We start from the raw sequence: 15,976 nt of genomic DNA on the forward strand, positions 1-15,976 counted from the left end.
CGTAGTGAGCGCGTGCAACCACCACTCCTCTATGTATTGAGCCGTACGGAGCATGTGCATCCAGTACCCCTGTTTGTATGGAGCCGTAATGAGCGTGTGCGAGCATCACCCCTGTATGTACGGAGCCGTAGTGAGCGTGGGCGACCACTGCCCCTTTATGTATGGAGCCTTAGTGAGCGTGGGCAACCACCGCCCCTGTATGTACGGAGCCGTAGTGAGTGTGTGCGAGTGCGACCACCACCCCTGTATGTATGGAGCCGTAGTGAGCGTGGGCGACCACCACCCCTGTATGTATGGAGCCGTAGTGAGCGTGTGCGACCACCACCCCTGTATGTACGGAGCCGTAGTGAGCGTGTGCGACCACCACCCCTGTATGTACGGAGCCGTAGTGAGCGTGTGCGACCACCACCCCTGTATGTACGGAGCCGTAGTGAGCGTGTGCGACCACCACCCCTGTATGTATGGAGCCGTAGTGAGCGTGTGCGACCACCACCCCTGCATGTACGGAGCCGTAGTGAGCGTGTGCGACCACCACCCCTGTATGTATGGAGCCGTAGTGAGCGTGTGCGACCACCACCCCTGTATGTATGGAGCCGTAGTGAGCGTGTGCGACCACCACCCCTGCATGTACGGAGCCGTAGTGAGCGTGGGCGACCACCACCCCTGTATGTATGGAGCCGTAGTGAGCGTGTGCGACCACCACCCCTGTATGTACGGAGCCGTAGTGAGCGTGTGCGACCACCACCCCTGCATGTACGGAGCCGTAGTGAGCGTGTGCGACCACCACCCCTGTATGTACGGAGCCGTAGTGAGCGTGTGCGACCACCACCCCTGTATGTATGGAGCCGTAGTGAGCGTGTGCGAGTGCGACCATCACCCCTGTATGTATGGAGCCGTAGTGAGCGTGGGCGACCACCACCCCTGTATGTATGGAGCCTTAGTGAGCGTGGGCGACCACCACCCCTGTATGTATGGAGCCGTAGTGAGCGTGGGCGACCACCACCCCTGTATGTATGGAGCCTTAGTGAGCGTGGGTGACCACCACCCCTGTATGTACGGAGCCGTAGTGAGCGTGGGCGACCACCACCCCTGTATGTATGGAGCCGTAGTGAGCGTGGGCGACCACCACCCCTGTATGTATGGAGCCTTAGTGAGCGTGGGCGACCACCACCCCTGTATGTACGGAGCCGTAGTGAGCGTGGGCGACCACCACCCCTGTATGTATGGAGCCGTAGTGAGCGTGTGCGAGTGCAACCATCACCCCTGTATGTACGGAGCCTTAGTGAGCGTGGGCGACCACTGCCCCTGTATGTATGGAGCCGTAGTGAGCGTGGGCGACCACCACCCCTGTATGTATGGAGCCTTAGTGAGCGTGGGCGACCACCACCCCTGTATGTATGGAGCCGTAGTGAGCGTGGGCGACCACCACCCCTGTATGTACGGAGCCGTAGTGAGCGTGTGCGACCACCACCCCTGTATGTACGGAGCCGTAGTGAGCGTGTGCGACCACTGCCCCTGTATGTATGGAGCCGTAGTGAGCGTGGGCGACCACCACCCCTGTATGTATGGAGCCGTAGTGAGCGTGGGCGACCACCACCCCTGTATGTATGGAGCCGTAGTGAGCGTGGGCGACCACCACCCCTGTATGTATGGAGCCGTAGTGAGCGTGTGCGACCACCACCCCTGTAGACAGTGAATGGAGCAGTGGTCGCACGTGGTCACTGCAGTTTTTTCTTGTGAATGGTGGGGTCCCGGTGATCAGAGGTGCTGAGATCATGTGCATAAGTGATATATGTTCAGGCATTTCTGAATATCCCACTGTATAAAGTGATATCTATGGCCGCTGTGGGATATTTTCTTGCAGCCTTTAGCATATTAGTCTGAGGTTCAGCCCGTCTTATGTGAGCAGCGGGCAGAGACCCCACCTCTGGTCTGGCGCTCACCCAGGGGAATGTCGCTGCCCCTCTGTATCCACCCCATCAATCTATCCCCTGTGCTGTGCGTGGCCACCACTGCCGGTGACTGTGTGTCACGGTGACTGTGTGGTCGGATCTAAGTGTCTGCCGCCGACTACGAGCGCAGAGCTGAGGCTTTTTATGGCGTTGAATGTGGAGGGGCCGGTTTTCTATCTCGGACCGCTACTTGTCATAGATGGGTCAGGTTAGGCTGGTCTCTATGAAGTAAAAATGGCCGTGTGTATTTGGTGATACACTAAAGCTGCAACCCAAGCATCAGTCCTGGGATCATGCAAATGGCCAAATATATCCATTTTCACCCAAAAAGCCCATAAAAACGTGGAATTCCCCTTATCTGTCCTCCTTTATTGCAGAAAGTCTGATAATCCGGCGTCAGATCACCTGGAAGCATGTAATAATTGCTATGTGGACGTCATGTCGTGACAATGTGTTCTCTGTTTTCCAGGTCCCAGTCGGTGTCTCCTCCGCCGGTTTTGTCTCCAGTCAGAACCCCGTCGTATCCTCTCAGTGACAGCGAAGAGTTCTGCAGAGCCAACAGATTCCCCAACAACAAGCTGGTCATCAAAGACTGGACTGTGAGAGGATCCAACCTGCGAGACCCCCGCCTGAGCTCTCCGGGGGTCGACACGTCCAATCACTTGTCCAAATCGTTCAGCGTTGCGTGTCTGGATAAAAGACTTTCGGTATTTAAAGGACCGAAGCAGAAAGAGAATGTCTTGGAGGCCAAGGACGGAGGTGTAATAGGTAACTGCCAGATCAGCCGGAGCACACTGTCACTGGGCTCTGCCGCTAATCAGAGGAACCAGCCGCACAACAGAAGCGCCGTCCGCTCACAGGTGCTCGACATTCGGCGTAAGATCTCAGAATGGGAATGCAGAGGAGAACCTTCTCCACGTCTCAGCCTCTTTGTGGACAGAGGAGACCCGGGTGACCGCTCCACCAGTGAAGGATGCCCGAGCATGCTGGCATCGCCATGCAGTGAAAAGACCTTTGACTTTAAAGGATACCGGAGAATGAGCAGAACATTTTCTGAGTGCTCTTACCCCGAGACTGAGGAGGAGGAGACGACTGCGTCAGAGCGAGACTCTGTCCATCGGTATGAGAGGCGCTCCAGCAGAACAGAACCCGCTAATGCTTTCGTCAGGGGATCTAGGAAAGAGTCGTCTGCGGTGCTGAACAGGATCCAGAAGATCGAGCAGGCGCTGAAGGAGAACCCGGGCATGGGGCTTCCCCAACTGCCCAGCAGCTGTTTCAGTGTGGACCTGGGGAGAAAGCGCTCCATAACGTCAGGTACTTTAGAGAGTCCGGGCGACAAATCTGGGAATGTAAATGTGATAAATGACCACAAACAAGGAACTACTGCAGACTGCAGAAGCCCCACTGTGGCCCCCGAGAGCCCCGCAGCTGATGTCAACCCTGTCCCCAAACCCAAAAGGACATTCGAGTATGAGGCTGATAAAGGCCACCGGAACAACCCCAATAATCTACCTCCTTCCTCATCACCTGTATCCCCACCGCCTCTTCCTTCAACACCGGCGCCCCCCGTCACCAGGAAGACCAAGAAGGAGCACCGCAGATCGCAGAGGTATATACAGGAGATGCCCAGGTTATACCAGCTGTACATGTATAATTATACACAGGAGATGCCCAGGTTATACCAGCTGTACATATATAATTATATACAGGAGATGCCCAGGTTATACCAGCTGTACATATATAATTATATACAGGAGATGCCCAGGTTATACCAGCTGTACATATATAATTATATACAGGAGATGCCCAGGTTATACCAGCTGTACATATATAATTATATACAGGAGATGCCCAGGTTATACCAGCTGTACATATATAATTATACACAGGAGATGCCCAGGTTATACCAGCTGTACATATATAATTATATACAGGAGATGCCCAGGTTATACCGGCTGTACATGTATAATTATATACAGGAGGTGCCCAGGTTATACCAGCTGTACATATATAATTATATACAGGAGATGCCCAGGTTATACCATCTGTACATATATAATTATACACAGGAGATGCCCAGGTTATACCAGCTGTACATATATAATTATATACAGGAGATGCCCAGGTTATACCGGCTGTACATGTATAATTATATACAGGAGGTGCCCAGGTTATACCAGCTGTACATATATAATTATATACAGGAGATGCCCAGGTTATACCGGCTGTACATATATAATTATATACAGGAGGTGCCCAGGTTATACCAGCTGTACATATATAATTATATACAGGAGATGTCCAGCTTATACCAGCTGTACATATATAATTATATACAGGAGATGCCCAGGTTATACCGGCTGTACATATATAATTATATACAGGAGATACCCAGGTTATACCAGCTGTACATATGTAATTATATACAGGAGATGCCCAGGTTATACCAGCTGTACATATATAATTATATAAAGGAGGTGCCCAGGTTATACCGGCTGTACATATAGAATTATATACAGGAGGTGCCCAGGTTATACCAGCTGTATATACATAATTATATACAGGAGTTACCCAGGTTATACCAGCTGTACATGTATAATTATACACAGGAGATGTCCAGGTTATACCGGCTGTACATATATAATTATATACAGGAGGTGCCCAGGTTATACCAGCTGTACATATATAATTATATACAGGAGATGCCCAGGTTATACCAGCTGTACATATATAATTATATAAAGGAGGTGCCCAGGTTATACCGGCTGTACATATAGAATTATATACAGAAGGTGCCCAGGTTATACCGGCTGTATATACATAATTATATACAGGAGTTACCCAGGTTATACCAGCTGTACATGTATAATTATACACAGGAGATGTCCAGGTTATACCGGCTGTACATATATAATTATATACAGGAGGTGCCCAGGTTATACCAGCTGTACATATATAATTATATACAGGAGATGCCCAGGTTATACCAGCTGTACATATATAATTATATAAAGGAGGTGCCCAGGTTATACCGGCTGTACATATAGAATTATATACAGGAGATGCCCAGGATATACCAGCTGTACATATATAATTTATATACAGGACATATCCTGGTTATACCGGCTGTACATATATAATTATATACAGGAGATGCTCAGGTTATAATCAGCTGTACATGTATAATTATATACAGGAGATACCCAGGTTATACCAGCTGTATATACATAATTATATACAGAAGATGCCCAGGTTATACCAGCTGTACATATATAATTATATACAGGAGATGCCCAAGTTATACCAGCTGTACATATATAATTATACACAGGAGATGCCCAGATTATACCAGCTGTACATATATAATTATATACAGGGGATGCCCAGGTTATACCAGCTGTACATATATAATTATATACAGGAGATGCCCAAGTTATACCAGCTGTACATATATAATTATATACAGGGGATGCCCAGGTTATACCAGCTGTACATATATAATTATATACAGGAGATGCCCGGGTTATACCAGCTGTACATATATAATTATATACAGGAGATGCCCGGGTTATACCAGCTGTACAAATGTAATTATATACAGGAGATGCCCAGGTTATACCAGCTGTACATATGTAATTATATACAGGAGATGCCCAGGTTATACCAGCTGTATATACATAATTATATACAGGAGATGCCCAGGTTATACCGGCTGTACATATATAATTATATACAGGAGATACCCACGTTATACCGGCTGTACATATATAATTATATACAGGAGATGCCCAGGTTATACCAGCTGTACATATATAATTATATACAGGAGATGCCCGGGTTATAACCAGCTGTACATGTATAATTATATACAGGAGATACCCAGGTTATACCAGCTGTACATGTATAATTATATACAGGAGATGTCCAGGTTATACCGGCTGTACATATATAATTATATACAGGAGATGCCCAGGTTATACCGGCTGTACATATATAATTATATACAGGAGATGCCCAGGTTATACTAGCTGTACATGTATAATTATATACAGGAGATGCCCGGGTTATACCAGCTGTACATATATAATTATATACAGGAGATGCCCAGGTTATACCAGCTGTACATATATAATTATATACAGGAGATACCCAGGTTATACCAGCTGTACATGTATAATTATATACAGGAGATGCCCGGGTTATACCGGCTGTACATATATAATTATATACAGGAGATGTCCAGGTTATACCGGCTGTACATATATAATTATATACAGGAGATGCCCAGGTTATACCGGCTGTACATATATAATTATATACAGGAGATGCTCAGGTTATAACCAGCTGTACATATATAATTATATACAGGAGATGCCCAGGTTATACAGGCTGTACATATATAATTATATACAGGAGATGCCCAGGTTATACCTGCTGTACATGTATAATTATATACAGGAGATGCCCAGGTTATACCGGCTGTACATATATAATTATATACAGGAGATGCCCAGGTTATACCAGCTGTACATGTATAATTATATACAGGAGATGGCCAGGTTATACCAGCTGTACATGTATAATTATATACAGGAGATGCTCAGGTTATAACCAGCTGTACATGTATAATTATATACAGGAGATGTCAGGTTATATCAGCTGTGCATATATATTTATATGCAGATTGTCCTTTTATAGCTATATAATGATCTTTTAACCCTTCCTTATCTTCTGTATAGGAAGTCTTTGGAGTTTGAGGACGCCCACAGCGTCCATTCCCCGGGTTCCCCCGCACCAGTAGAAAATGGTACTGACAAGAAGCGCCGTTCTGGTTCTAAGAGCACTTTAGAGGAGAACGCCTACGAGGATATTGTGGGTAAGAATGTGATTATTTATCTTCTACAATCTGTGAGGAAAAGCTCCAAAACCAAAACTTCCTCAATAATGAACTCAGTCTAACCTGATTTTTGGGGACCATCAGTGTGGCTGGTCTTAAAGTGTCCGGTATGCTTCTTACGGTTCCTAGAGTCATGGTCTTGCTGCCCTCATCCACTACAACTAAGAAAACCTTCTTTCGGTGCACTTTTCCAGGAACTCTCCACATTCTCCTGCTCTGTAACTTTCCAGCAACTATTTTTCAGTAGGCAGTTACTTTATCCTCATACTGGCAGCACTAGAGGTTCTGGAACTTCCTTTATCTTTCTAGGCAGAGAGACAAAGACCCGCCTCCACTTCCTGTAGAGAGAGCCCACCCCCTACTTCCTGTAGGAAGAGACCTTCGCCCCACTTTCTGTAGACAAAGACCCACGCAACACTTCCTGTAGAGAGACCCGCCCCCACTTTGCCTAGAGAGACCCGCCCCCACTTTGCCTAGAGAGGCCCGTCCCCACTTTGCTCGGAGAGAGAGAGGCCCGTCCCCACTTTGCTCGGAGAGAGAGAGGCCCGTCCCCACTTTGCTCGGAGAGAAAGAGGCCCGCCCCCACTTTACTCGGAGAGAGAGAGGCCCGCCCCCTCTTTACTCGGAGAGAGAGAGGCCCGCCCCCTCTTTACTCGGAGAGAGAGAGGCCCGCCCCCACTTTGCTCGGAGAGTGGAGAGAGGCTCGCCCCCACTTTGCTCGGGGAGAGAGAGAGAGGCTCGCCCCCACTTTGCTCGGGGAGAGAGAGAGAGGCCTGCCCCCACTTTACTCGGAGAGAGAGAGAGAGGCCCGCCCCCACTTTGCTCGGAGAGAGGCCCGCCCCCACTTTGCTCGAGGAGAGAGAGAGAGGCCCGCCCCCACTTTGCTCGGGGAGAGAGAGAGGCCCGCCCCCACTTTGCTCGGGGAGAGAGAGAGGCCCGCCCCCACTTTGCTCGGGGAGAGAGAGGCCCGCCCCCACTTTACTCAGAGAGAGAGAGGCCCGCCCGCACTTTGCTTGGGGAGAGAGAGAGGCTCGCCCCCACTTTGCTCGGGGAGAGAGAGAGGCGCGCCCCCACTTTACTCTGAGAGAGAGAGAGGCCTGCCCCCACTTTACTCGGAGAGAGAGAGAGAGGCCCGCCCCCACTTTGCTCGGAGAGAGGCCCGCCCCCACTTTGCTCGGGGAGAGAGAGAGACCCGCCCCCACTTTACTCTGAGAGAGAGAGAGGCCCGCCCCCACTTTGCTTGGGGAGAGAGAGAGGCCCGCCCCCACTTTGCTCGGGGAGAGAGAGAGACCCGCCCCCACTTTACTCTGAGAGAGAGAGAGGCCCGCCCCCACTTTGCTTGGGGAGAGAGAGAGGCCCGCCCCCACTTTGCTCGGGGAGAGAGAGAGGCCCGCCCCCACTTTGCTTGGGGAGAGAGAGAGGCCTGCCCCCACTTTACTCGGAGAGAGAGAGAGAGGCCCGCCCCCACTTTGCTCGGAGAGAGGCCCGCCCCCACTTTGCTCGGGGAGAGAGAGAGGCCCGCCCTCACTTTGCTCGGGGAGAGAGAGAGACCCGCCCCCACTTTACTCTGAGAGAGAGAGAGGCCCGCCCCCACTTTGCTTGGGGAGAGAGAGAGGCCCGTCCCCACTTTGCTCGGGGAGAGAGAGAGGCCCGCCCCCACTTTGCTCGGGGAGAGAGAGAGGCTCGCCCCCACTTTGCTCGGGGAGAGAGAGAGGCCCGCCCCCACTTTGCTTGGGGAAAGAGAGAGGCCCGCCCCCACTTTGCTTGGGGAGAGAGAGAGGCCCGCCCCCACTTTGCTCGGGGAGAGAGAGAGGCCCGCCCCCACTTTGCTCGGGGAGCGAGAGAGGCCCGCCCCCACTTTGCTCGGGGAGAGAGAGAGGCCCGCCCCCACTTTGCTCGGGGAGAGAGAGAGGCCCGCCCCCACTTTGCTCGGGGAGAGAGAGAGGCCCGCCCCCACTTTGCTCGGGGAGAGAGAGAGGCCCGCCCCCACTTTGCTCGGGGAGAGAGAGAGGCCCGCCCCCACTTTGCTCGGAGGGAGAGAGAGGCCCGCCCCCACTTTGCTCGGAGAGAGAGAGGCCGGCCCCCACTTGGAGAGAGAGGCCCGCCCCCACTTTGCTCGGAGAGAGAGAGGCCGGCCCCCACTTGGAGAGAGAGGCCCGCCCCCACTTTGCTCTGAGAGAGGCCCTCCCCCACTTTACTCGGGGAGAGAGAGAGGCCCGCCCCCACTTTGCTCGGAGAGAGGAGAGAGGCCCGCCCCCACTTTGCTCTGAGAGAGGCCCGCCCCCACTTTGCTCGGAGAGAGGAGAGAGGCCCGCCCCCACTTTGCTCTGAGAGAGGCCCGCCCCCACTTTGCTCTGAGAGAGGCCCTCCCCCACTTTGCTCGGAGAGAGAGAGCTCCGCCCCCACTTTACTCGGAGAGAGAGAGCTCCGCCCCCACTTTACTCGGAGAGAGAGAGGCCCGCCCCCACTTTGCTGGGAGAGAGGAGAGAGCCCCGCCCCCACTTTGCTCAGAGAGACCCTACATCCCGTCCCGGTGTCTGAGCTCTCTCTGAGTCTCTGCTGCAGTGAGCAGCAAGTTGCATAGAAAGAAGAAACCTTTCAAGTCAAAGGGCCAGAAAGTAGAGTGTCACCCGTGCGGAGTCTGTAACGTCGGCCATATTGGTTGTCCCCAACTTCCCAAAGACGAAGTATTATTAGATAGTTTTTAGGATCTTTACAGAAGAGGCTGCTGTGGAGGGAAACTGTCTAAATAAATATATTATTGGTGAGATGGGGACAGCTTTTTGATTGTTGCCCTTCTATAGCTGGGACTGTCTAGCCACCTTCCCTGAGGTTTGACCAGATTACAAGACGCTGAGGTGCGAGTGAGGCTGGGGACGGCCTTAGCCAGTGGCGTCGGTCCGCATCCCCAGCCAAACATGGAGTGAGTGCAAGTTCATTACTCATACGTTACCCGGAAAGCTCAGAGGAGGCCGATATTGAAAACACATTGTCTGCTGAGCAGTCGTGGAGCTGTGTGAGGAATAATCCGTGGCTGCGCTCCAGACTGTATTTATATAAAGCAGAGGAGACGCAGAAGAAAGAAAACTCCATCTCTGGGCTGAGCGCAGCGCGGTGACCTCTGGACGGTCCTCGTGTTTGTGCTCCCCACGGACTGGATGAGCCCTCCTCTGTCTTGCTGATTACAATCTCCCTCTCCTGTAATCCGCTTTTAATGTCCCCTGCTCGGGGTATCAGCAGTTATTGACTCTACCCCCTAAAGAGCGTAGACCTTCTGAAAGTCTTTCTCTATTAATCATCTAAAATCGGTCTTAGAGGAAGTTTATTCATAAGGCAAATCTGTGGTCAGAGATCAGAATCCTACAGCTCATATTATATGTACTGCAAGGACCCCAACATAAACCGTACTGTACAGGTGACATGATGATGTAGTGCTGTAACTCTATATAATCACAAAAGTTACTGATCCTGAGTTACATCCTGTATTATCCTCCAGAGCTGCACTCACTATTCTGCTGGTGCAGTCACTGTGTACAGACATTACATTACTGATCCTGAGTTACATCCTGTATTATCCTCCAGAGCTGCACTCACTATTCTGCTGGTGCAGTCACTGTGTACATACATTACATTACTGATCCTGAGTTGCATCCTGTATTATACCGCAGAGCTGCACTCACTATTCTGCTGGTGCAGTCACTGTGTACATACATTACATTACTGATCCTGAGTTACATCCTGTATTATACTCCAGAGCTGCACTCACTATTCTGCTGGTGCAGTCACTGTGTACATACATTACATTACTGATCCTGAGTTACCTCCTGTATTATACCCCAGAGCTGCACTCACTATTCTGCTGGTGCAGTCACTGTGTACATACATTACATTACTGATCCTGAGTTACATCCTGTATTATACTCCAGAGCTGCACTCACTATTCTGCTGGTGCAGTCACTGTGTACATACATTACATTACTGATCCTGAGTTACATCCTGTATTATACTCCAGAGCTGCACTCACTATTCTGCTAGTGCAGTCACTCTGTACATACATTACATTACTGATCCAGAGTTACATACTGTATTATACTCCAGAGCTGCACTCCCTATTCTGCTGGTGCAGTCACTGTGTACATAAATTACATTACTGATCCTGAGTTACATCCTGTATTATACCCCAGAGCTGCACTCACTATTCTGCTGGTGCAGTCACTGTGTACATACATTACATTACTGATCCTGAGTTACATCCTGTATTATACCCCAGAGCTGCACTCACTATTCTGCTGGTGCAGTCATTGTGTACATACATTACATTACTGATCCTGAGTTACACCCTGTATTATATTCCAGAACTGCGCTCACTATTCTGCTGGTGCAGTCACTGTGTACATACATTACATTACTGATCCTGAGTTACCTCCTGTATTATACTCCAGAGCTGCACTCACTATTCTGCTGGTGCAGTCACTGTGTACATAAATTACATTACTGATCCTGAGTTACATCCTGTATTATACCCCAGAGCTGCACTCACTATTCTGCTGGTGCAGTCACTGTGTACATACATTACATTACTGATCCTGAGTTACATCCTGTATTATACCCCAGAGCTGCACTCACTATTCTGCTGGTGCAGTCACTGTATACATACATTACATTACTGATCCTGAGTTACCTCCTGCATTATACTCCAGAGCTGCACTCACTATTCTGCTGGTGCAGTTACTGTGTACATACATTACATTACTGATCCTGAGTTACCTCCTGCATTATACTCCAGAGCTGCACTCACTATTCTGCTTGTGCAGTCACTGTGTACATACATTACATTACTGATCCTGAGTTACCTCCTGTATTATACCCCAGAGCTGCACTCACTATTCTGCTGGTGCAGTCACTGTGTACATACATTACATTACTGATCCAGAGTTACATCCTGTATTATACTCCAGAGCTGAACTCGCTATTCTGCTGGTGCAGTCACTGTCTACATACATTACATTACTGATCCGGAGTTACCTCCTGCATTATACTCCAGAGCTGCACTCACTATTCTGCTGGTGCAGTCACTGTGTACATACATTACATTACTGATCCTGAGTTACCTCCTGCATTATACTCCAGAGCTGCACTCACTATTCTGCTTGTGCAGTCACTGTGTACATACATTACATTACTGATCCTGAGTTACCTCCTGTATTATACTCCAGAGCTGCACTCACCATTCTGCTGGTGCAGTCACTGTGTACATACATTACATTACTGATCCTGAGTTACATCCTGTATTATACCCCAGAGCTGCACTCACTATTCTGCTGGTGCAGTCACTGTGTACATACATTACATTACTGATCCTGAGTTACATCCTGTATTATACTCCAGAGCTGCACTCACTATTCTGCTGGTGCAGTCACTGTGTACATACAATACATTACTGATCCTGAGTTACATACTGTATTATACTCCAGAGCTGCACTTACTATTCTGCTGGTGCAGTCACTGTGTACATACATTACTGATCCTGAGTTACATCCTGTATTATACTCCAGAGCTGCACTCACTATTCTGCTGGTGCAGTCACTGTGTACATACATTACATTACTGATCCTGAGTTACATCCTGTATTATACTCCAGAGCTGCACTCACTATTCTGCTGGTGCAGTCACTGTGTACATACATTACATTACTGATCCTGAGTTACCTCCTGTATTATACCCCAGAGCTGCACTCACTATTCTGCTGGTGCAGTCACTGTGTACATACATTACATTACTGATCCTGAGTTACATCCTGTATTATACTCCAGAGCTGCACTCACTATTCTGCTGGTGCAGTCACTGTGTACATACATTACATTACTGATCCTGAGTTACCTCCTGTATTATACTCCAGAGCTGCGCTCACTATTCTGCTGGTGCAGTCACTGTGTACATACATTACATTACTGATCCTGAGTTACCTCCTGTATTATACTCCAGAGCTGCACTCACTATTCTGCTGGTGCAGTCACTGTGTACATACATTACATTACTGATCCTGAGTTACATCCTGTATTATACTCCAGAGCTGCACTCACTATTCTGCTGGTGCAGTCACTGTGTACATACATTACATTACTGATCCTGAGTTACCTCCTGTATTATACCCCAGAGCTGCACTCACTATTCTGCTGGTGCAGTCACTGTGTACATACATTACATTACTGATCCTGAGTTACATCCTGTATTATACCCCAGAGCTGCACTCACTATTCTGCTGGTGCAGTCACTGTGTACATACATTACATTACTGATCCTGAGTTACCTCCTGCATTATACTCCAGAGCTGCACTCACTATTCTGCTGGTGCAGTCACTGTGTACATACATTACATTACTGATCCTGAGTTACCTCCTGCATTATACTCCAGAGCTGCACTCACTATTCTGCTTGTGCAGTCACTGTGTACATACATTACATTACTGATCCTGAGTTACCTCCTGTATTATACTCCAGAGCTGCACTCACCATTCTGCTGGTGCAGTCACTGTGTACATACATTACATTACTGATCCTGAGTTACATCCTGTATTATACCCCAGAGCTGCACTCACTATTCTGCTGGTGCAGTCACTGTGTACATACATTACATTACTGATTCGGAGTTACATCCTGTATTATACTCCAGAGCTGCACTCACTATTCTGCTGGTGCAGTCACTGTGTACATACAATACATTACTGATCCTGAGTTACATACTGTATTATACTCCAGAGCTGCACTTACTATTCTGCTGGTGCAGTCACTGTGTACATACATTACATTACTGATCCAGAGTTACATCCTGTATTATACTCCAGAGCTGCACTCACTATTCTGCTGGTGCAGTCACTGTGTACATACATTACAGATCCTGATCCTGAGTTACATCCTGTATTATACTCCAGAGCTGCACTCACTATTCTGCTGGTGCAGTCACTGTGTACATACATTACAATACTGATCCTGAGTTACATCCTGTATTTTACTCCAGAGCTGCACTCACTATTCTGCTGGTGCAGTCACTGTGTACATACATTACATTACTGATCCTGAGTTACATCCTGTATTATACTCCAGAGCTGCACTCACTATTCTGCTGGTGCAATCACTGTGTACATACATTACATTACTGATCCTGAGTTACCTCCTGTATTATACCCCAGAGCTGCACTCACTATTCTGCTGGTGCAGTCACTGTGTACATACATTACATTACTGATCCTGAGTTACCTCCTGCATTATACTCCAGAGCTGCACTCACTATTCTGCTGGTGCAGTCACTGTGTACATACATTACATTACTAATCCTGAGTTACCTCCTGTATTATACCCCAGAGCTGCACTCACTATTCTGCTGGTGCAGTCACTGTGTACATACATTACATTACTGATCCTGAGTTACATCCTGTATTATACCCCAGAGCTGCACTCACTATTCTGCTGGTGCAGTCACTGTGTACATACATTACATTACTGATCCTGAGTTACCTCCTGCATTATACTCCAGAGCTGCACTCACTATTCTGCTGGTGCAGTCACTGTGTACATACATTACATTACTGATCCTGAGTTACCTCCTGCATTATACTCCAGAGCTGCACTCACTATTCTGCTTGTGCAGTCACTGTGTACATACATTACATTACTGATCCTGAGTTACCTCCTGTATTATACTCCAGAGCTGCACTCACTATTCTGCTGGTGCAGTCACTGTGTACATACATTACATTACTGATTCGGAGTTACATCCTGTATTATACTCCAGAGCTGCACTCACTATTCTGCTGGTGCAGTCACTGTGTACATACAATACATTACTGATCCTGAGTTACATACTGTATTATACTCCAGAGCTGCACTTACTATTCTGCTGGTGCAGTCACTGTGTACATACATTACAATACTGATCCTGAGTTACATCCTGTATTATACTCCAGAGCTGCACTCACTATTCTGCTGGTGCAGTCACTGTGTACATACATTACATTACTGATCCTGAGTTACATCCTGTATTATACTCCAGAGCTGCACTCACTATTCTGCTGGTGCAATCACTGTGTACATACATTACATTACTAATCCTGAGTTACATCCTGTATTATACCCCAGAGCTGCACTCACTATTCTGCTGGTGCAGTCACTGTATACATACATTACATTACTGATACTGAGTTACCTCCTGTATTATACTCCAGAGCTGCACTCACTATTCTGCTGGTGCAGTCACTGTGTACATACATTACATTACTGATCCTGAGTTACATCCTGTATTATACTCCAGAGCTGCACTCACTATTCTTATGAAGGGCAACTAGATGTTTCTGCTGTACTATCAATGTGTCTTATAAAGCAGAAAGCGTCTGTAATTCTAGTGTTCTGGAATTGTTGTTTGTGCATTTGTAGAAATAATGTGGAGATGAGTCATTGTCTGCATGTTCTGTACAGGACGTTGTTCAGTTGAAGGGTTAACAGCGCTGTCTTTAGTTGGGGGTCACAGGTGCGCTTCTTCCATTGCCAGAAATGAGTTCTCCCCCTGAACAGGTTTCTGAGTGTTTGTAGTCAGTGACTGGGATTTACTTTGTGGAAGTGAAACATTTAATGTACAGCATCCTGCACATCTGCACAAATAAACAGCGCTGAGGTCTGGGGCTGCGGAGGACACCCATCATCTGCTCTCACAGAACTCACTCTGAACTACGCCCCCCAGAGGAGACCACCGGCTGACTGCACAGGAATACATCTGCACTCAGCTTGGCGCTATTTACCTTCCTGACATTCTGCAGAAAGATGGATGTATATGAGACCAGTCCTGTCTGCTACTCGGATAAGCCGGGAAGCTTTCTGCCTTACACAAGTAACCGGCATAAAACCCGGAAAACTGCAAATCCTGCACATTATCAACTTACTGATCGGTCAGACTCTGATCACATCCAGAGCTTCACTCACAATTCTTCTAGTTTCTGAGGGAGTCTGGAGGGGGAGGACAGAGGGGGTCTGGATGGGGAGGACAGAGGGGGTCTGGAGGGGGAGGACAGAGGGGGTCTGGAGGGGGAGGACAGAGGGGGTCTGGAGGGGGAGGACAGAGGAGTTCTGGAGGGGG

General features: G+C 48.4%; 1 protein-coding gene across 3 annotated transcripts in view; it reads left to right on the plus strand.

Moving 5' to 3' along the window:
* DENND2B (DENN domain containing 2B) overlaps window positions 1–15,976 on the plus strand; it is a 433,939-nt gene that overhangs the window by 243,487 nt on the left and 174,476 nt on the right. For all 3 annotated transcript variants that reach the window (XM_073659026.1, XM_073659025.1, XM_073659024.1), the window contains 2 exons: window positions 2,422–3,561; window positions 6,692–6,828. In XM_073659026.1, the coding sequence (XP_073515127.1) occupies window positions 2,422–3,561; window positions 6,692–6,828 (1,277 nt within the window). The remainder of the gene's footprint in view (window positions 1–2,421; window positions 3,562–6,691; window positions 6,829–15,976) is intronic.

This window comes from Phyllobates terribilis, unplaced genomic scaffold, assembly GCF_046119375.1.
Source record: "Phyllobates terribilis strain yellow unplaced genomic scaffold, ASM4611937v1 Scaffold_13__5_contigs__length_258822181, whole genome shotgun sequence".
NCBI classification, from domain to species: domain Eukaryota; kingdom Metazoa; phylum Chordata; class Amphibia; order Anura; family Dendrobatidae; genus Phyllobates; species Phyllobates terribilis.